Source organism: Drosophila albomicans, chromosome 3 (genome assembly GCF_009650485.2).
Source record: "Drosophila albomicans strain 15112-1751.03 chromosome 3, ASM965048v2, whole genome shotgun sequence".
Classification (NCBI taxonomy): Eukaryota; Metazoa; Arthropoda; class Insecta; order Diptera; family Drosophilidae; genus Drosophila; species Drosophila albomicans.
In genome coordinates, this window is record NC_047629.2 from 7,417,720 (window position 1) to 7,436,738 (window position 19,019).

The window sequence follows — 19,019 nt, forward strand, 5'->3', positions numbered from 1 at the left end:
GTTAATTTTGTGCACAGTACACAACAATATTTTACAATGTTATTTTATTTAAATCGAAAAAATGTATCTCAGTATACATATCATCGATATATGTATAGATGGTTTTATTAATTTAATTCAAACAATATTCGAATTTACGGGAGCCATACATTTTATGTTTAATAAGGCCCAATTGCCAGTCGAATTATTTTTATTCCATTACATTTTATTCTCAATATAACCATAAATTTCATTTAAAATATGGTCTCCAATAAAAAAAAAATTTTCTATTTTTCATAAAACATTAAAAAAAATATATAATAAGTGGAATTATATTGTACTAATAAGTAATTATAAAAAACCTACCATTATTACATTAGAATATTTTAATTAAATCGATTCGTAAAAACCGTACCCGGTAATGTTATTATAGGTAGTATATTTAGAACTAAGTTAACGAAACTGAATTCGGCACAATACTATCTACAATTGACAGTGTCATTAATCGTGGGACCCATTGAAACTATATCATATATTAAATAGTGTTATCTTTATAATTTCCAAATAGCGAAACCCTTCAGCTCGTTGCGTGTAGCGCACATTGAATTTCGATCAGTTGGAAGCATTTCGCTCGTACAGAAGGCAGGCAGGCAGACAGGCATGGCTATAGTACGAGTTACGAGTACGTGTGCGAGTGCTGAGCTGAGTACGAATATCTCGCTCTGCTGAGCCCACAGTCGCAGTCACAATCGCACACAGAGTACAGCACAGCCAGTAGCAGAGGCCCGCAACGAATGTACGTACGAAGCAGGCGAGCCAACGAGCAAACGAGTGAAATATAGGCAGAGAGGCAAATGCAAAAGCAGAAGCACAAGCAGAGCAAGCATACGCAAGCAAGAGAAGGGAGTGTAGTGACCGAAAGAGAGGGGCTCAGTGGCAGTGGAACGGCAAACTGCGATGACGACGACTGCGATATGTCTGTACGTGTCGTTGCCGTTGCCTCTGCTGTTGCTGTTGCTGTCGCTGTTCCTGTTGTGTGTGTCTGTATCTATACGAGCAAAGAGCAAACAGCTCACAGCCCCATAACGGGCCCCCAGCGACGTTGGCTGACAGAGAGCAAAAATCAATGGTCTCGTCGCAGAGTAGGGTATTCGATCAGGCAGTGGAACAGGCGCTAATGCAAAAAATATGCGAAACGTTAAACGATTTCGACGTGTGAATATCGTCGTTGTAGTGTAACAAAGATCTATTGTGGCTGGGATTAGAAATGATTTGCATTCATACAATAGACATGATTAGAAAGAAATGTGTTTTAATAATCGCTTTTAGATAAATTGTATTTATAATGCATTCCTTTAGGTATCACAAATTTTACAAACATCAATTTTGTTATTCATATTTTTGTTTTTATTAATTTTGAGGTGTTTAAATTAAATGACACTCACAGAAACCCTGAATTAGTTTTGTATAGTGGTTTCCACTTTGTTTTAAAATAAATAGATCTCGACACACTGTGGCGCATTCGAGTTCAAGTTTTTAATATGTGAACTAATCTATTATTAATTACAGAACAGAATTGAAACTTGAATAAAAATATTAATAAATTGATTTCAGATTATAGAATGACAACAAAAAAATTTTTGTTCAATAAATTCGACGATATTAGCAATATTTAAATTTTGCACAAGAATTCATAAAATTCTGAACAAATAAATAATAATAAAATACTTTTTGAAGATGAGAAGAATGTATCTTAAATAGTCATACATTTTGAAAATCAATTTATGTTATAACAAAATCTTCTATCAATGAAATAAAATACTTTTGAATTTGTAACATTTTCATAGACTCTTAAAGCGAATCTGTTTATGAACTGTTTATGAGATATTCACCTAAAAATGCTGAATATACTCTAAGTATATAAATTTAGAGAGATCTCAATTACCATGAACACATTTAAATTCGTCTTTGCAGAATCATATATAATATTAACTAATATAAAAAATAAATGAATGAAAGTATTTTGCTGAATTTTAGGAGCACCAAACTAAATAAAATGGAGCTAATGTCACGGTAGCCGAGTGCTGGGCCAACACATTAAGCTGTTGAATATAAATGGAAATGTACAAAACTGTCGATTAGGCAGAAGATGTTTGCAATGAGCTTGGCCCACAGTGCAGTGGGTCGATGTCGATTATTCTGCTTGTTTGTCGTCTCAATGCAGCAATACATACGGACACTTGGCGTCATTGTCCGTATCCGTGTCCGTGTCCGTGTCTATGTTTGTGTCTGTGTAACAGAACCCCTCACCCATACTTATGTTTCGCTGCCATCGGGTGGGTTGAGGGTGGAGACTCAGCCCACTCTGGCTTACGCTTTGGCTCTGTTTCTGTTTCTGTCTGCGCTTCTGACTGCGCTGCTGCTCTGAGGTGAGAGAAAGCGCCTGATGGTTGCAGTCGCTTCGGTGGTGGCAATTGTCGGTTGTATGAACGGGAATTCTCACTCGTACACACTCGGGATGTATGCAAACCAGACAGCAGTAGAGCCAGCAGCAACAGCAGCAGCAAACGAGGGAACGAACGAGCTAACGAACCGAACGCGTACTCGACAGGATGTGGATATAACGAGCCTCTGCATATACATGCGTATGTGAGTGTCTGCATGCGTCTGAGTATGTGTGTGTGTGTGCACATTCTCTGCCTGGCTGTGTGTGTGTGACAGAGCATAGAAACAAAGTGCAAACTGGTAGGCACAGTATACAAGAATAAAACCCTAGGAAACTTTGAGCCACACCAACATTGCATATACCCTACACGCAAAAGTTTATTTCACGATTATCGCTATAATCAGACCCGTTATTAGTTAAACTTGAAATAGTGATCACGAAATATAATTATCAATAATTAAACAGCACATTAAACTCAGTAAATCCTAAATTACTAGATAGGAAAACGCGTATTACAAAAAACAAAGCTTATGTGATATAACAAGCTACAGTTGCTTCGTTTAATATAAATTATTGAAATATATTCTTACTTTATAGATTCGGATTATTAGGAGATTGAAACTGTACAAAACTGTTAGTACCAAATCCATTGCAAAATTCATATTAAAAACTAAACCTAATGGGATATTTAAATATTAAATTAAAATGTCGAAAGTTAATTTCTATTGCTAATGTAACTATTTTTCAAATGTTAGTGATTATATGATTGTGGATTATATTATATATTTACTATTTTTATTAACAACCAAATTAAACAAAATCTTATAAGCAATTTGTACAATCATAATCTGAATTAATATTAATATTAATAAAAAATAAGAATCAGTTTTTTCTCTTTTCTGTCTCACATGATAACGGAAATATTTTCTGAGTACAATGAATCTACATATAATGGAAAGAAATAACTAAGAATATTTTATTAAAAATTAGTATTGCATAGTTTAAAATGTAAATACAAAATTATTTTCTATAAAAAAAACCAAAATTAAGAGGTAAATATAAAATTAAAAATTAGTTCATTGTTTTGTTAGACTGTTCTGAAATATTCAATTATAACGAAATTAATTTTGAATGCTACAACGAAATAGCAGATTTCCTTATTGAGCACTTGAATGCTGATGTAGAGAATTGGAATCCGGGTTGGTCGGTTGCAATTGCTGCGAGAAAAGTACGAATATGCTGCATTGGGTCGCCTTTAGGAGGTAAACATGAACAGTCTGGCAACGAGATGAGGACGGCATAGTTTGCCAGCTTAGTTGCATTTGTGCTACTTGGGTTTCGCATATGTCCCTCATGTATGTATGTGTGTGTGTGTGTGTGCATGTGCATGTGTGTGACTGTTGCCGTTGGTCTCTTTATAGAATTCGTTGAGTTCAGTTCAGTTGAGTCGAGCAGAGCGACTGAATCTTGCAATTTTCATTCACACTCACACCACCATCAGGACAGTCTTGGACAAGGCGAGGAGATGCGCCAGGCACTTGTTGTCGTTGCAGTTATCCTTGTTTTTGCTGTTGCTGTTGCTGTGGCGTCTTGTTGTCGTCGCCTACTTGAGCCAATATGCTTGCCATATGGATGCAATGTATCTTTTACATTTACCGTAACGTTATGCTCATGCATATTTAATACGCAACATTCTGAAGAACAATGAAATCCACAAATTATTATGGAAACTTTCAAATTGTTTTCTCCCCTCATTTATCTCGTTTGCCAACAACTCACATATTGCTAAAGTTGGCACCCTTTAATTAGTGAATACTTGCCAACTTTATTGTGATGTATAGATTTTCAATCGATTAAAACAATCGGATAGACATTGACGTTGGAATGTAAAATAACATAATAAAAAACCGTAACTTTTAAATTTGCAAAACAATTCCAAATACTATTGATATTTATTATTATTATTAATAATTAAGAAAAATTAAAACATTTCCTTGCGAATCTCAATATAAATATATTTATAATTTCAGAAAGTATTAAAAGTATTTTATTAGTGAATTAAAAAAGTATTAAAACCCAAATCTCGAGCTCGAATCATGAAGACATTTACTAAAAATCTTCATTATCAAATTTAGGGAGTAATAAGTGAAGGGTAGAATTAAACCCATCAATGGATAAACTATAAACATGAGATATGCATATAACACTTCGTTATTAAGTGGTGTACTAAAGTGTACAAAGAATATAAACAACAGCTTAAATTCTCAAATGACGTAAATAGTTCAGGTTTTTAAAAACGTAATTTCGAAAACAAATTTTCAAATATATATACATATACATATGTATTATCTCAAATATCATATATACATATAATTACTAATTAATTTATAAATTTTATTTTGTTTACACTTTTAAATTATTGCACATCATTAATTTCCATATTTTTATGGTTTAAATATCCTTCGTTATTTTGACTTTTCAACTCTGATCGGCGACAAATTATTCAGTATTCGGCTCAAATATGAAGAAACACTATTTATTTTGGTCTGAGATGCGTGCTAACAGCACAGGTAGAAGTCGACCACCTGAAGCTTTTGCATGCGGTTCAGTTTTTGATATTTTTTTTTTTTTTGCGCTTTGTAATGTGTTCTCCATCTGGTTCTGATGCTGGTCTCTGTGGTTGTCTGTAGACTCGCTGAATGGGCGCTCGCTTGGTTCACACGAACAGCTGATGATGCATATAACTACATAGTGTGAGGGAGAACGACCGATGTGCGACTGTGGCGTTTGGTGGGGGTGAGAAATGTTCAGAAATATGCGAATGGATTGTTGTTTGGAGGGCGATGGCATGTGCACATTTTGCTGTGACGCCGCGCTGTTCGGCTGTAGCTCGGGGCCGGTGTGTCTCTGTCGGCAGACCCCCAAACAGACAGGCAAACAGAAAGACGGACAGATAAACAGATGGATAGGCGAACAAGCACCGGTCGATTGGGCCCACACAAGAGAGAGAGAGAGAGGTCCGCAGAGGCTTTCAAAGGCCAAGTTCAGTATCTTGAACACATTTGGCTTCCCATTTGCAGCGCCTATTGTTGTGTGGCCGTCGTCTGACTCTGTGGCCTGACGATGCCGCAGCGCGATTTGAAATAACAACAGAGAACACAGCCTGCGACTCCGACTCCGACTCTGACTCCAACTCCTACTCCGATTGCGCCTTGAACTCCCAACGCACCAAAGCCCCAAACTCTCAAACTGCAGCCTGAACTCCTGTGACGCCTACTCGATGATTCTGGGCCATGCACTCGCCTCGATGCCATGTGACCCAATTTCGTTGGCCAAGTGCGAAAGTGAAGCTCTGAGCGATGTCGATGCATTGCTCGGCGGGGGTGCGAAGGTTGTGTGACATTGCGAACAGGACTGCCATCTTGACGGATTGATTTAAGTTGATTTAAGGAATTTGCATGAGCGTGACGTGAGTCTGCTGATCACTTCGTGCTTTTGACGATAGGTAGAGCACGACACGCCGCAAGGAAATCAAAATGTAGTCACGAATATGAACATAATGCTGTTAACTTTATACGTACTTATGTATGTACTCGTATGTCTCTACATACATATAAATATGTTTGTAGGCATTTGTGCGTATTTGGATTTATACGAACAAATACCTTATCAATAAAACTTATTAAGTCTTACTGATGGGCAGTTACATTCAATGTGACTGATGAATCAGAGACAGAGAGAGAGAGAGAGAACGTGTGAGAGTGTTATCAACAGATCGCAGTTCATAAGCATAAGAATGTTTTTGAGCGAAGCAACAAATTAACTTGTTGAACTTAACTGGCGTATTGTAGAGTATTTCGTTGGTGCAAAACTCGGTGCCGTCCAGAGAGACGATAAGCATGTGCTCCTCATAAAAACAACACAAATGAAAACAACAAATAACAACAGCAATAACAACAACGCAAAGCATTCAGCAGTTCGTTGTCGCCGTTGCTTTCGTCCGGTTTTCGCAGTTTCTCTTGCTGACTCGAGAATTTGACGACGATTTCTACACTTGTACACGTAAACATACACTCGTACATAGATACACTTGTGTGAATAAATTCATGCATGTTATACAACGTCACTGTTGTTGTTGTAAAGGGCGCTAGCCATATTTACAGCAATAAAATGTACATGTTCTTGTAAAAATATGCCGTAATTTAAGACCAATTGCAACGTAGTGCGAAGAGTGCACGCAAAGTGCAAAGCAATCTAATTGCCACAGCCGGAATACGCATACATATTCGTCTTCACGCACCTCTTAAGCATACGATTAATCTCTTTGGTTACTTGATTACTCTTTTGCTTTTTTAGAAATTCTCTTAGCTTTCACCACGCAAAGCAGTGTTATATAGTACAGTTTTCTTATGTTTCATGATTATATTCATTTGCTTTTCGCTATTTGCTTTCCTTTGCTTAGACTCACACACATATGTATATACATATATAATTATACTATGATTATCTCTTAAATAATACATTTCTTAAGTGATACAGTAAAGAGACTCTAAAAAATTGAATAAATATTAGCAAAACATTAGAAGGATTGATACTTCCGATTGATGCTAAATATAGTACATATTTAAAAAAAAAAAAAAAGAGAAAACAAATATAAAAGTGATAATTTATTATTTTTAATTGGTTCGGTTAGTTTTGATCAATTTTTGAACTAGGGGTACCGATTTACAACAAAATAACAAACTATTTCCAGATACATTAATACCTATTATTGTCATAATAACCTAATTTCACACCTAATTTCCACAAGGCTACTTGCTTAAACATTGAAAAGTAATAACATATAAGGAATCTTATGACAATTTACAATTTAAAATATACCTTGTAATTCCGTTTGAAAAAATAAATTCACTTCGCTTGTGTCGCCATTAATCTTCCGTCGTTCCATTGATATCATATGCTGAATTTTTGATTGCATGATCATTGCACTCGATAGAGGCATTTTGCGCAATTGGGCCGCAACACTCATTCCGAAAAACGTAAACTCATCCTCATATCTGTTTCGCAAAGCTGTTTGCAGCGAAGAGGCGTACACAATTTTAGGTAGGCTTGAAGAAGGAGATCGTGGCGGAGACGTTATCACAGACAGTTGTGGAGAAGTTGAAGTAGAAGGCTCCGGTTGATCAACATCAGCATCATGCTCGATCTTGATTTCAGTACTTTCCTCGACTTCGCTCGGCATCACCCTAATCCACTTTAATCGGGGTACTTTAACCTGAAGTCGTTTTTGGGATTTGGGAGAAATTAACTCTTCATTGTCATCACCATTCTAAATAGAACAATAAAATGTTAGAGTTATTTATATTTGAAGGAATTACTCTACCTCTTCTACATATGTTGCCGGTATTTCAACCATAAATTGAGTTGGATCTACAGGTGAAATCAACTGAACGTCATCATCATCTGTCTTTATAGACACACAAATGTTATTTCAGTTATTTTCATATTTAGGGAATTATTTTACCTCTTCCATAAATGTTTCTGAAACGTCAGCTTTAGTCTGTTTTTGGGATGACGGGGAAATCAACTGATCGTTATCATCAGCTCTCTATATGGAAAAAATACCATTTTAATTTTATTTTAGAAAAAAATATCATAAGCTTGTGGTACTTCACCTGAAGTCGTTTTAATGGTATGGGAGAAATCAACTGCTGGTGCTCATCAGCTTTCTAAAAAAAAACAATTATTATACATTTCTTTAAGGTTAAAGGAATTATTGTACCTCTTCCCGAAATGGATTGGTGGAAACCATCATTTCGTCATCATCAGAATTCTATATAGAATATAAATAAGAATAATTTATAAAGGTATTTTCATGTTGAAGGAAATATCTTACCTTATCAAGTAAAGGTGCTAAGATTTTGTTCAATGGCTCAAACCAACAACTGTTGGGATAATAAGAAGGATTCTCTTTAATCTTCCTCAGCTCCCGACGATATACAGTACGCAAGTTCCCGATCTTCATCTTAACACCCTCTAAACTAACAGGAGTCTCATTACGCTGCAATGTGCCGTTCATAATATTTTGAATTCGCTTGCAGGCAGCACTGCGAGCACCCCAAACATAGCGACTAGAGCCGCGGCTCCACAAATAAGGTTCGCGACTGAAAGCCTCCACGAGCATAAGGTGACGTTCGTCAGTAAACCGAAACCGTTCCATCGGTCTACCGCTGGTTCCCTCTTCACTTGTCATGACTGTTCTTGGTGACGCAGAGGATATACGATGCAAGCTGCTAACAAACCATTCACAATAAAGTTTGCTCGGTTTTCGTCGTGTATTTGCTTCGCTTTTCTGTCTCTTCGCTGTTTTTGTGTAGAACTCGACTAGCGGTAGTATACGCTTTGCATCAAATGAAAACAAAACAAAACAAGAGAAAGCATTTATCGATAACTACTCTCAGCTGATGTTTTACTTTTTCAAACCGATATATATAAATTGCGTACAACGGCAATACCGTTATATTTACATATTTTTTAGGCAATATTTAATTTTATAAATAATAATTGTTAGTATAAAATCTGGTTTTAGTGTAGTCAAAATTAGGTTCGTAAAATCTCAGTTTCGATGGTATTGTCTACTTTATTGCCATTCAACGAAAATGTAAACATTGACAACGCAAACGATTTTCCATCAGAGATGGCGCCAATGTACTTGAATAGTATTAAAACAAATACACTATTTGTGGAGGAGCTAGTTCTAACGCTATATCTGCACTCGAATTTAGAACTAAAATACAAAATTAGAAGCAGATGAATAATGAAAACGCAGTCAAACGACAATTCTGCTTATGTTTCATAAGGGCAAATGTAACGTAACGCGAAGAGGCTCATCTCCGCGCTTATGTTTTGACTGCTTCGATTTATTTCGCTTTTTGAAGTTTGATTTTTGCTTTCCTTTTTACAAACATATGATTGTATTTAGTTGAGTTACTCTTTTAAAATAAAAAGTTTGCTTCAACCGCATCGCCGTCGAGCTTACGACGTTCCATTGATATCATATACTGAATCTTTGATTGCATGATCATTGCATTCGATAGAGGCATTCTGCGCAATTGGGCGGCAACACTCATTCCGAAAAACGTAAACTCATCCTCTCCTTCAGTCTGCAAAGGCTCTCTTTGCTCTGATTGCGGCGAGGAGACATTCACAATTTGAGGTGGGCTTGGAGAAGGATTTCGTAATGGAGGTGTCATCATACGTAGTGGTTGACCAGAACTCAATGTAGCAAACTCCAATGGATCAGCATTAAGTTCGATCTTGATTTCAGTGCTTTCCTCGTCTTTATTCGGCATAAACCTAATTGACTTTAAGCGAGGAACTTTAACCTGAAGTCGTTTTAGTGCTATGGGGGAAATAAACTCCCGTTCATCATCATCTTTCTATATAAAAGAATAAAATGTCAGTATATATTCACGATGAGGAAATTATTTTACCTCTTCCCCAATTGCTTCTGGTTCCTCAACCTGAAGTCGTTTTAGGGGTATGGCGGAAATCAAGTGTTTATTATCATCAGTTTTCTATTGGAAAAAATAAATTCCATTATAATATCATTGTCATTTTTGTGAAATTATTCTACCTCATTATGAATAGGGACGGGAGAATCCAAGGGCACATCACCATCAGCTCTCTATGTGGAAGAATACAACTGGATAATAAAGTTATATTAAGACAAAAAGAAATGCCTTACCTTATCTAGAAATGGTGCTAAGATTTTGTGCAATGGCTCAAACCAGCAACTTTTGGGATAATAATAAGGGCTTATTCTCATCTTCTTTAGCTCCTGATGATACACAGAACGTATGTTCTTGATCTTCATCTTAATACCCTGCAAACTAATTGGAGTTTCATTGTGAAGCAATGTCTCGTTCATAACATTTTGAATCCGCTTGCAGGCAGCAACACGAGCTCCCCACAAGTACGGATGCCGGTTCCACAAACAGGGTTCGCGACTAAAGGCCTCCACGAACTTAAGATGCCGCGCGTCAGTAAATCGAAATGCTATGTTTACCGTCGACCTTTCGCACGCTGCCTCTTCGTTTGCCATAGCTGTTTTTGTAAGGGAAAAAATATACGAAGCAAACCTTAAGCAACTTTTTATCAAGAAGAGTTGCTCTGAACTGCGGCTGTGTAGATTTTGTATTTGTTTTTTGTGGACTCTCGGCTACATTCGTGCTTTCGTCTTTCTTTTTTGGTTCTCTTTTCACTGTTTATGTATGATCGCTTGGCTAGCATCGTCTGCTTTAAACTTTTTTGACATTTCGCTCACGTTTGATTTGCAACAAATGGAATCAAAGTAAAATAACAAGAGAAAGCATTTATCGATAACTACTTTTAGTAGATGTTGTGCACGGAACGAGTTTTGCCGCCTAGTTAGTAGAAATAGTAAAATGGCAAAAATAAAATGCGTGTCAACAATTCCTGTATAACACAATAATCTCATTGAAGATCAGAAAAAACATTATCAACACAAAAATAAAAAATATTTATCTTCGCATTAATTTGTTAAAATTGTATCAGTTTCGATAGTATTATCGACTAAAAATGCCATTCACCATGAAAATGTAAGCATTGTCAACCCAAATGAATCTCCACCTGAAGGTGGCGCTAGTAAAAGTATTTCAAATTCTGGCAATAAACTCAAATTCAAAAAGAATGGAAAAAGGGGAGCCAGAGCTGCATCTTGCACATTTCTTTTTTCATAGTATTCATTAGCTATATAATTATTTGTTTTAAACTAAATACAATTAGGTTGCATCCTATATACATATGTATGCATGTATAAGCTTACATCAGTTAGAAATGATTATTTCTTAAGCAATCTCAGCCATGAAAAACTTTTTCGCACTTATGTATATATAAGGAATCCCCGTCAATACAATATAATCAGGCATTACATTATTTAATCTCACTTTAAGAAGCCGCTGATAAAGCAAAAAATTTAAGATGTCAGGTAAGGTGATTCACACCACAGAAAGTCCAATAGTGAACGATGCTAGGTGCTTCCCAAACTGCTTGGTGTGTACATATAAGCACCTGTTGTAGGAACAAGCTATCATCAATCCAGAGTCAACAGTCTTCTAGGCAACATTATTAGCAACTACATACATATGCAACGCAGCAGCATTCTCATTCTGGTCGTTATGGCCATCAGTGCATATGTAGAAGCGATGCCACAGCAATTTCAAACATTTCAAGCCACTCAGCCAACTCGTCGACTTCGTTTCCGTCGTCACACGAATATTCCTGGTCTGGGCCAGCAATCTGTGGTCCTCGCAGAATCGTAACACTCGCCTGGATTTGACCGGCAATGCATCCAAGTGGATTAGCGGCTCACTCAGTGGGCAATCGAACTTTAGAGGCGGTTTGGGACTGACGCATTATTGTGGTTGAATACATTATCTTTTCATTCACAACGATTGAATACGAAACTTACAACTATTTATTATTATTGAATAAAATTAGCAAAATATCAATTGAATTGTATTGATCTCTCTTCCCAGTACATTTGTGATCGTGTCCGTTTTTTCCTGATTTTTTTATTATCATTAATTGGTTAATTTTGCTTATCATATCGCACTCGCAGTTATATTTTGAATAATTATGCTTAGAAATAATCTATTATGGTTTACACATTATTGTAGTTGCTATTGACCAACAATAATTGTTTATTTTATCAGCTGTTAATCAATCGGCCAGTTCTTGCAGAAAATTACAAAGATGTGGATGTGTGTATGATTTCTGTTTTTTTTTTTTTTTTTTGTTGGTTCTTGTGGAAACTCATTTCAAAATACCAGAGGAAACCCAAAAATGTATATTTATCTTCTAATTTCGCAGATGTTATTTGAAGTGGACGCTTTGAGGTGTTTTCTTCTTTCGGATTAGGGAGGAGAGTAGTAGATAATTGTGGGCAATTGATCTGTGCACTTATGATAGTTTTTTGGCCTTCTGATAAAGTGTATCTACCACCTTGCCCATGCTTTGTATGGTTTCCAGCACACGCTCATATGTCTTATCCACAGGCGTCTCCTCGAAGACAATAAGCACACCTTCGCCTTGATCCAAAATTCCACTAAACTTCTTATCCAAAATCATTTGTGATAGCTTCTTCTCAACCTGTGGCATAGGCAAATGAATGCTCTCCGCCACATGTGAAACCTTCAATGTCATGAATGTCAAAATAAATGCTTGAAAGGAATATAGACTATTTTATTTAGACGAACCTGAACGCGTGAGTATGGCTCGATAATGCGGCAAAGATTCTGCTCCAGCATGGTGTCGTAAAGTGTGCCCAGATGTGCCTGCACAATCACATCCTCAGCGAGCTCTTTCTTGTAATCCTTTAAACCCTGCTGGAAATCAGCAAGCGAACGTTTGTGTGATGCCTCCGCAACAGCTTTCATGGCGTCCACATCACGGCCGGAATATGTTATGGCCTATCAGAAATAGCATAAGTATACAGCAACTAAATGATTAACAAAATCCAATAATTACTTACCAATTTGCCACTAACGATTTGATTCACATCATCGGACTGGCCGAGCATAATCTTGCACAGCAACATATACTTGAGAGCTGTCAACGCTTTGACACTGTCAACGCTATCAAAACCCTCAAATGCTTCGTAGAAATAGGAAAACGCCGTCTTAAAATCACGTTCATCGGCCGCATGCAGAATGCCCGATTGGAGATCGAGGGCACCCTGAACTTTGGGTGGACAGTAGATGGCATTCGCCGTGGTGCGTGCCGATGTCAAAGCAGCGCGTGCCTTGGGCAAGTTACTCAGTGCATGGTATGTTTTGCTTTCCAGCAGCTGGACTTCGACAAGCAGATTCTTATCGTCCAACTTCTTCAGTTCACGCAGCAACTGCGAGCCCAATGCCAGAGCCTCCGTGTAGAGAGCCGTATCGAAATATAAGGCAATAAGACGTGCTTCCAGCGATTGACGCAAAAATGTGCGCTTCTCCTGCTTGGCCCACTCTATACAGTCTTTGCAAAGTTGCACCTGCAACAAGCAAAACGAAACTTAAAAAAAAGGGAATAATTGAGTGTGCTTTACATACCTCAATGCCCGTGCCAGCATCCATATCGAGGAACATGTCGACGAGTGAGCGCACCAATTTGGCGGCCTTTGCCTTGCTGATCAAACTCAAAAACGGTCGAGTCACCTTGATCAAATCTGCCAATTCTTTGGCCTTGCCCTCCTGTTTGTAGAGCTCACCCAGCTGCATAATGCCCTGCTCCTTGATGCGTATCAGCTCCTCATCGTTTTCGGCGACTTCCTGTTCGCGTACAATTTTATTCAGCAGTGAAATGCCCTCCTCGCGATTCACGCTGGACAAAGCTTGGGCACGTTCGAAGAGTGTTGCTCCGGCCATTTTGCTACTGCTGCGGCGTCGAATGGAAAATGAAAATTGATAACGAGCTGGCAAATCGTATTAATCAATGTGTATTTTCTAATACACTACAAAGTTATAAACTCAATTGTTAGTTTGCAATTGCGCTACTATGTATGTATTGGGTATTTGCGTGTTTTTCTCAACTTTTATATTATGATGATTATTTCTCAGTCGTCGTTGTTATTAAGCGCCAGTCACGATCTGGGTGACCGCAATTTGATTCACATAATATGCTTTTTAATACCAGAAAAATATACCAAATCAACCACGTTTACAATAAATAGTGGAGTTACACCTAATTGTAATTGTAATTTTCGAAAGTTGCAATCTTTTCATAAATAACAAAAGGTTATTTTACCGCTCGAGAATAGTTGTAATGCAAGAAAAAAAAACAATTATATATATCTGGCTAAAGATATTTATGTAATGATGCTATCGAAAATTACTCAATACAACAGTGTGTATTAAAATCCCAATGTTAACGATTACAGCAAATGCACATCTCTAATGTAATGCAAGTAGAATTTACAACTCTTGTTGATGGAGATTGGAGAAAATATAGCATTTGTTTTAAAAGAGTGGAAAAAGGTGTAGTCAAAAGGTGAAGAAAAGTGCCCATAGAAAAATACAAACACAGTAAGAAACTGGTAATGCCAGTGACTTAGTTAATTAGTAATCCGCGTAATATTCAAATATGGGTGAAGAAACAAGCAACACGACACAGAACAAGGCGCGAGCCAAAACAACGCGACCCAAAGCTGTCTATCAATGGACTGTGAGTGATGTGCTCAAGTGGTATCGGCGTCATTGTGGCGAATATACCAAATACGAAAATCTCTTTGCCACAGTAAGTTAGACTCACCTGTGAGGCTGCTCCTCCTTGCTATATCTCATATATGCTGCAGTCATTTTATATATGTATTTGACTTGAATCCTTTGCCTTTCTCTGATAACTTAAACAAACTACAATTTCTTTTTTTTTAATTTTTCTGAATGCTTTTCATCTGGCCTACTGATAAATATATTATTTCTTTCTATTCACCAGCATATCATTACGGGACGAGCGCTACTACGCATTACGGATTCATCGCTGCAACGCATGGGCATCGTTAACAATCAGGATCGTGAGGCGATTTGGCGTGAGATAGTCAAACAGCGATTGAAAACGGATATTATGGAGATCCGCGACATGGAACGTATCAATGTTCATTAAGCACATGTATGATATCCAAGCTAGAACTTAAATAATTGTATCTATAGATCTTAAATAATTGTTAATCGAATTCGTGCGTTAGGAATAAACACATTTGTTGTATAGTTTATTCGAGTATTATCTGTTTAAAAGAGAAAGAGATCACTGTGAACGATGCTAAGCTTAGATCTAAATTCTAGGACATTGACCATTTTTAGCCCTCTTTCTCCAGCTTGGGCGTTATTAGTTGAATATCATTAATTTGAGTGCAAATCTCCACTGGCTTCGCTATAATGCTACCACCACCAGTTGCTCCTGCAGATGTACTCCCTGCTGCTGACGATGATGATGAGGATGGGGCGGGTGCTGCAATTACTTTGGGCAGCGATGTGGCCAGCGCACTGCTTGGCGTCAATATATGTGGCATGGACACTGTGCCATTGGTCATGGGCAACGCGGTGGTAAACAGCAGCTTAGGTGGCTGCAAGCGTTGTCCTGCCGTTCCAGCTGCTGTGCCCGATACAATGAACTGCGGAGACTGATGTGTGGCAGTCGGTTGCACAGCGTTTGCAGTTGCTACCGATGCTGCAGCAGCCGCTGGTTGCAACAAGCTCGGCAGCAAGGTGATGATGCGTTCACCCATTGACTTTTCCCAATCGAGACGTTCACGTTCCAGCGAGAGACGATTGTGCTGTATCTCATTGGCTTCGTTCTGGGCATTGAGCAGCTGACGCAACATGATACGCATTGCTGTGGCAGGAGACAAGGCAGAAGAATTATCGACTGTTTGACTTTGTGCATTCATAAGTGACTCACTTGTCATGTGACGCTTTGACAGTTGCTCCTCTCGCGCCTTTTCCTGTGCGCGACGCTTCTCCTCCTTCTTCTCTTGCTGTTGCTGCTGCGGCTGTGCAGGCGTCTGCTGTACTGCCTGCTGCTGCTGCTGCTGCTGTTGTTGAACAAGTTGCTGATTATATTCACTTGGCTGCAGCAGCTTAGTCTGCTGTTGTGGCTGCTGCTGCTGTGGCTGTGGCAAGGATGCTGCTGTGGCCACTGTTCCGGCACTCGTTTTGACTGTGGCGGCCACTTTGGCAGCGGCTGCCTGCTCCGCATTCACCAGCACGAACTTAACGCCACCGGGTCCCGTCACTAGACCCGTGTTGGCCGCCGCCTGGACTGGCGTTGGCGCTGCGCCGCTAATCATCAGGCGTGCACCCTGATTGATGGCACTCTGAAGCAATTGCAGCTGTGTGCCAGAAGCTGTGCCGACAGAGACACCTTTGCTGGCCGCTGTAGCATTGCTCGTGGGTTTGGGTTGCATAAGGAAATTGGTGGGCACCAGCGAGATCTTCCCAGCGGTTAGCTTGCTATTGCTGGTGGATACTGTACTGTTGAGCTGGGCAATGCTATTGCTGATGCTATTGGCCGGTATGATAACATTGGCGCCACTGAACGGCAGCAGATTGGTGGCTTTGGGCAGCTGCAACATGTCCGCCAACGTCGGCATCACACCGCGTGTGGCAGGCGCTGCAGCAGTTGTAGCTGTGTTTGGTGGTAATTCGTTTGCCTCGTCCACGGCATCCACATCGATGGGCTCCTCTTTGGGCAATGGCAACAGCATGCAATCATCATCCTCTTCCACCTCAGTTGCAGCTGCTGTTGGTGCAGCAACAGTTGCTGTGCTTGCTGTTGCTGTTGCAGTTGCAGTTACAGTTGTAGTTGACTCTGTGGCTGGCTCCTGCTGTTCAGTCTTAATGCGTGGCGCCTCCTTTGCTGCCGTTTCATCCACATCGAGCTCGGGCTCTGAGGAAAGCTTACGTCGCTTGGCGGCCGCTCGTTTGTCGCCGGCATGCACAACAAACGTCTCCTCGCTGGCATCCATATCCAGCTGCACATCAGCATTGCCCTCATTGACTGGTGCATCCCGTTTGTTTTTGCCATTGGGCACCAGCGATGAGAGCAACATGTCATCCTCCTCATTGTCACTGTCCGTCATCTCTTCACCATTTTCTTGTCTCCGCTTGCGCCGCTCCGCATGCTCCTCGAGCGCCTGCTCCAGCTGATATTTTAGAGATGGCGCCGGCACCTCATTTGGACGCACACTGAATATGGGTCGCGTCATGATGGCATCCATTTCAGCGAAATGCTTCCAGCTGGGTTCCGTTTCACCCGTCAAGCCGCATTCCTTGTCCTTCTTGAGGCGATTGTAGAAACATTTGAGATTCTTGATGCGTGTAGTGATCTCTTCGGGCGAACGATGATACCCATACTCCTGCATCTTGGCTGCCAGCTGACAGATGACCGCATGCTTCTTGTGTGTGGTTATCAGTGTGCGTTGCAATTTTGGATCACCCCAAAGTTGTATGAGCAACTTGGTCTCGTCCGTGTCAAAGTTGGGATTGCGTCCCACAAAATTGTGCTTCTTGTTGATCTGCTGCTGTTGGTTGCCATTTGATGTTGCATTATTGTTGCCGCTGCCCAAACTTGTGTTGTTATTGTTGCTGCTTCCGCCTGCGGAAAGTCCAAGGCGCTGCTGACTGCTGATGGCGGCAAAGGAGCCCGAGGCTGTGACAGTTGACGCAGTTGCTGCAGCCGCCTCGGCGGAGCGCCGTTTCTTAATCCTTGCACTCGACTTTACACTCATGCTGGCAAACTATGGAAATAATTTGCCAATAAATAAATAGCAAGTAAAAATATTTGCAAATATGTATACAAATACAACTTACCGAATCAATGTTGGAGTCGCGAGTCTCAAAAATCAATAAACGAGCACGTTGCGTTTGCAATTAAACCATTTGAGGCACCACAAATCCTGTAACGGCAAACAATGCAACAATAACAACAACTGAGAACTTTACGGTACGTACGACAGTCGGCAAGTGAAAGACGACGGGGCAAGCAAAGCGAACAATGCGCAACTCCGCGGCAACAACAACCCCTAAAGCAGGTAAGCGTGTCGCGTGCCCAACAACCACCCAATCCCTTGCTCCTCTAGTCCACACCCCACACCCTAAAACGAACACGAGCTAAGCCAAGTGCACTCTACAAACAAAAACAACAAAAACGAGTAACGAGTCATGGGCAACAACAAAAACCGCCCAACTACGCAGAACATGCGCGCTAGGTTGCTCAGCTTTGTCGCTCACACTATTGCCCTCGCTCTCTCTTATGTACTTACTATTTATTTCTGAATGTCTTGCACTTGCTGCATCTCGCTCTCATTATTGAGCAGTACAAGTGTTAAATGTGAGATGACGAGGACGAAGTTTGTCTTGCGCAGTGTCTGATTAAAAATGGTCTGACTTAAAGTATTGATTTGTTACCACAAATTAGTATACCTGACTTTAAATTGAGCGAAAGCTGAATACGCTTAAATGGCAAAGCACGTTTTGTTAAGCGTAAGCAACAACAACAATAAAACCCTTTGAGATAGGGGCAGTTCAAATCAAATTAAACAAGTTTCCAGACAGGACATTGACACGAGATCTGCGCATAACACTTTACAGGACATGCGCAGTGAGCACAACTCCTTTCCCGGGGGAGTAAGCGAGCGAGAGACAGAGAGGATATTGTGAATATATGGTCGGGTATTGTGAGAGCATCGAAGGTTATGAGCGTGCGCATAACGGTGTTTGTTTGGGAGATGTAACGAAGCAGCAGACTTTACCGAAAAGAGCCGTATCCTTGTGCAATTAACCAAATAACAAATAACTTAATTATAATTTAAGGCATTGCTAACACAAATTTCACTTTATACACTTACCACAATTACAAATATTTTCACCTCAATTTTAAATTAACAGTTTAAGCTTCATGTGCTTTCGTTTGGTAAACTGCTAAACATTTGAAACGACAAATGAACGGCATTGCCAGCTGCGAAATTTCAAAGGCGCTTTTTGCCAGAGTTGCCCTGCCACTCTCTGCACTCGCAATGTGGGCACGTGTC

At 39.6% G+C, this 19,019-nt stretch overlaps 5 protein-coding genes across 11 annotated transcripts; 1 reads left to right on the forward strand and 4 right to left on the reverse strand.

Annotated features, from left to right (window-relative positions):
• Positions 1 to 7,079: 7,079 nt before the first annotated feature.
• On the reverse strand, positions 7,080 to 8,688 carry LOC117570982 (uncharacterized). Of its 5 annotated transcripts, none has more exons than XM_052005995.1 (6): positions 8,322 to 8,688; positions 8,208 to 8,258; positions 8,101 to 8,154; positions 7,950 to 8,033; positions 7,809 to 7,892; positions 7,080 to 7,700 (listed from the first exon to the last, which is right to left on the reverse strand). In XM_052005995.1, the coding sequence occupies exons 1-6, from the start codon at positions 8,676 to 8,678 to the stop codon at positions 7,296 to 7,298; spliced, it is 1,035 nt and encodes a 344-aa protein (XP_051861955.1). In that variant the 5' UTR covers positions 8,679 to 8,688; the 3' UTR covers positions 7,080 to 7,295. The 5 variants fall into 5 exon arrangements, 3 of the variants coding, with proteins under 3 accessions (XP_051861955.1, XP_034108820.1, XP_051861957.1); XM_034252929.2 differs by having other exon boundaries at positions 7,080 to 7,754; XR_007955123.1 differs by having other exon boundaries at positions 7,569 to 7,700; positions 7,809 to 7,888.
• A 92-nt stretch (positions 8,689 to 8,780) lies between these two features.
• Positions 8,781 to 10,816, reverse strand: LOC117570984 (uncharacterized). Its single transcript, XM_034252930.2, has 4 exons — positions 10,173 to 10,816; positions 10,062 to 10,112; positions 9,919 to 10,002; positions 8,781 to 9,864 (listed from the first exon to the last, which is right to left on the reverse strand). The coding sequence occupies exons 1-4, from the start codon at positions 10,527 to 10,529 to the stop codon at positions 9,421 to 9,423; spliced, it is 936 nt and encodes a 311-aa protein (XP_034108821.1). The 5' UTR covers positions 10,530 to 10,816; the 3' UTR covers positions 8,781 to 9,420.
• A 1,404-nt stretch (positions 10,817 to 12,220) lies between these two features.
• On the reverse strand, positions 12,221 to 14,891 carry LOC117567137 (26S proteasome non-ATPase regulatory subunit 11). Of its 2 annotated transcripts, none has more exons than XM_034246950.2 (5): positions 14,744 to 14,891; positions 13,546 to 13,870; positions 12,981 to 13,487; positions 12,706 to 12,918; positions 12,221 to 12,640 (listed from the first exon to the last, which is right to left on the reverse strand). In XM_034246950.2, exons 1-5 carry the CDS (start codon positions 14,788 to 14,790, stop codon positions 12,410 to 12,412), a joined length of 1,323 nt encoding a protein of 440 aa, XP_034102841.1. In that variant the 5' UTR covers positions 14,791 to 14,891; the 3' UTR covers positions 12,221 to 12,409. The 2 variants fall into 2 exon arrangements, with proteins under 2 accessions (XP_034102841.1, XP_034102842.1); XM_034246951.2 differs by lacking the exon at positions 14,744 to 14,891 and adding an exon at positions 14,026 to 14,116.
• On the forward strand, positions 14,376 to 15,203 carry LOC117567141 (protein aveugle). Its single transcript, XM_034246955.2, has 2 exons — positions 14,376 to 14,728; positions 14,927 to 15,203. Exons 1-2 carry the CDS (start codon positions 14,576 to 14,578, stop codon positions 15,092 to 15,094), a joined length of 321 nt encoding a protein of 106 aa, XP_034102846.1. The 5' UTR covers positions 14,376 to 14,575; the 3' UTR covers positions 15,095 to 15,203.
• LOC117567136 (histone-lysine N-methyltransferase trithorax) lies at positions 15,157 to 18,977 on the reverse strand. 2 transcript variants are annotated; one of them, XM_034246949.2, is made up of 4 exons: positions 18,837 to 18,977; positions 17,800 to 17,885; positions 15,890 to 17,726; positions 15,157 to 15,823 (listed from the first exon to the last, which is right to left on the reverse strand). In XM_034246949.2, the coding sequence occupies exons 3-4, from the start codon at positions 17,715 to 17,717 to the stop codon at positions 15,288 to 15,290; spliced, it is 2,364 nt and encodes a 787-aa protein (XP_034102840.1). In that variant the 5' UTR covers positions 17,718 to 17,726; positions 17,800 to 17,885; positions 18,837 to 18,977; the 3' UTR covers positions 15,157 to 15,287. The 2 variants fall into 2 exon arrangements, with proteins under 2 accessions (XP_034102840.1, XP_034102838.1); XM_034246947.2 differs by lacking the exon at positions 18,837 to 18,977 and adding an exon at positions 17,941 to 18,107.
• Between the last annotated feature and the right edge of the window lie 42 nt (positions 18,978 to 19,019).

What these genes read in the sequence shown, in the direction of transcription:
- LOC117570982 (XM_034252929.2), bottom strand. Translation starts at nt 8,678, where the DNA reads ATGACAAGTGAAGAGGGAACCAGCGGTAGACCGATGGAACGGTTTCGG. An exon ending in TAGCACCTTTACTTGATAAG is followed by an intron (nt 8,259 to 8,321) that starts GTAAGATATTTC and finishes TATTCTATATAG; the next exon opens with AATTCTGATGATGACGAAAT. An exon ending in TACCATTAAAACGACTTCAG is followed by an intron (nt 8,034 to 8,100) that starts GTGAAGTACCAC and finishes TTTTCCATATAG; the next exon opens with AGAGCTGATGATAACGATCA.
- LOC117570984 (XM_034252930.2), bottom strand. Translation starts at nt 10,529, where the DNA reads ATGGCAAACGAAGAGGCAGCGTGCGAAAGGTCGACGGTAAACATAGCA. An exon ending in CCGTCCCTATTCATAATGAG is followed by an intron (nt 10,003 to 10,061) that starts GTAGAATAATTT and finishes TTTTTCCAATAG; the next exon opens with AAAACTGATGATAATAAACA. An exon ending in CAGAAGCAATTGGGGAAGAG is followed by an intron (nt 9,865 to 9,918) that starts GTAAAATAATTT and finishes TCTTTTATATAG; the next exon opens with AAAGATGATGATGAACGGGA.
- LOC117567141 (XM_034246955.2), top strand. Translation starts at nt 14,576, where the DNA reads ATGGGTGAAGAAACAAGCAACACGACACAGAACAAGGCGCGAGCCAAA. An exon ending in ACGAAAATCTCTTTGCCACA is followed by an intron (nt 14,729 to 14,926) that starts GTAAGTTAGACT and finishes TCTATTCACCAG; the next exon opens with CATATCATTACGGGACGAGC.
- LOC117567137 (XM_034246950.2), bottom strand. Translation starts at nt 14,790, where the DNA reads ATGACTGCAGCATATATGAGATATAGCAAGGAGGAGCAGCCTCACAG. An exon ending in ATGCTGGCACGGGCATTGAG is followed by an intron (nt 13,488 to 13,545) that starts GTATGTAAAGCA and finishes TGCTTGTTGCAG; the next exon opens with GTGCAACTTTGCAAAGACTG. An exon ending in AGCCATACTCACGCGTTCAG is followed by an intron (nt 12,641 to 12,705) that starts GTTCGTCTAAAT and finishes ATGACATTGAAG; the next exon opens with GTTTCACATGTGGCGGAGAG.
- LOC117567136 (XM_034246949.2), bottom strand. Translation starts at nt 17,717, where the DNA reads ATGAGTGTAAAGTCGAGTGCAAGGATTAAGAAACGGCGCTCCGCCGAG. An exon ending in GTCAAAGCGTCACATGACAA is followed by an intron (nt 15,824 to 15,889) that starts GTGAGTCACTTA and finishes CTCCTGCCACAG; the next exon opens with CAATGCGTATCATGTTGCGT.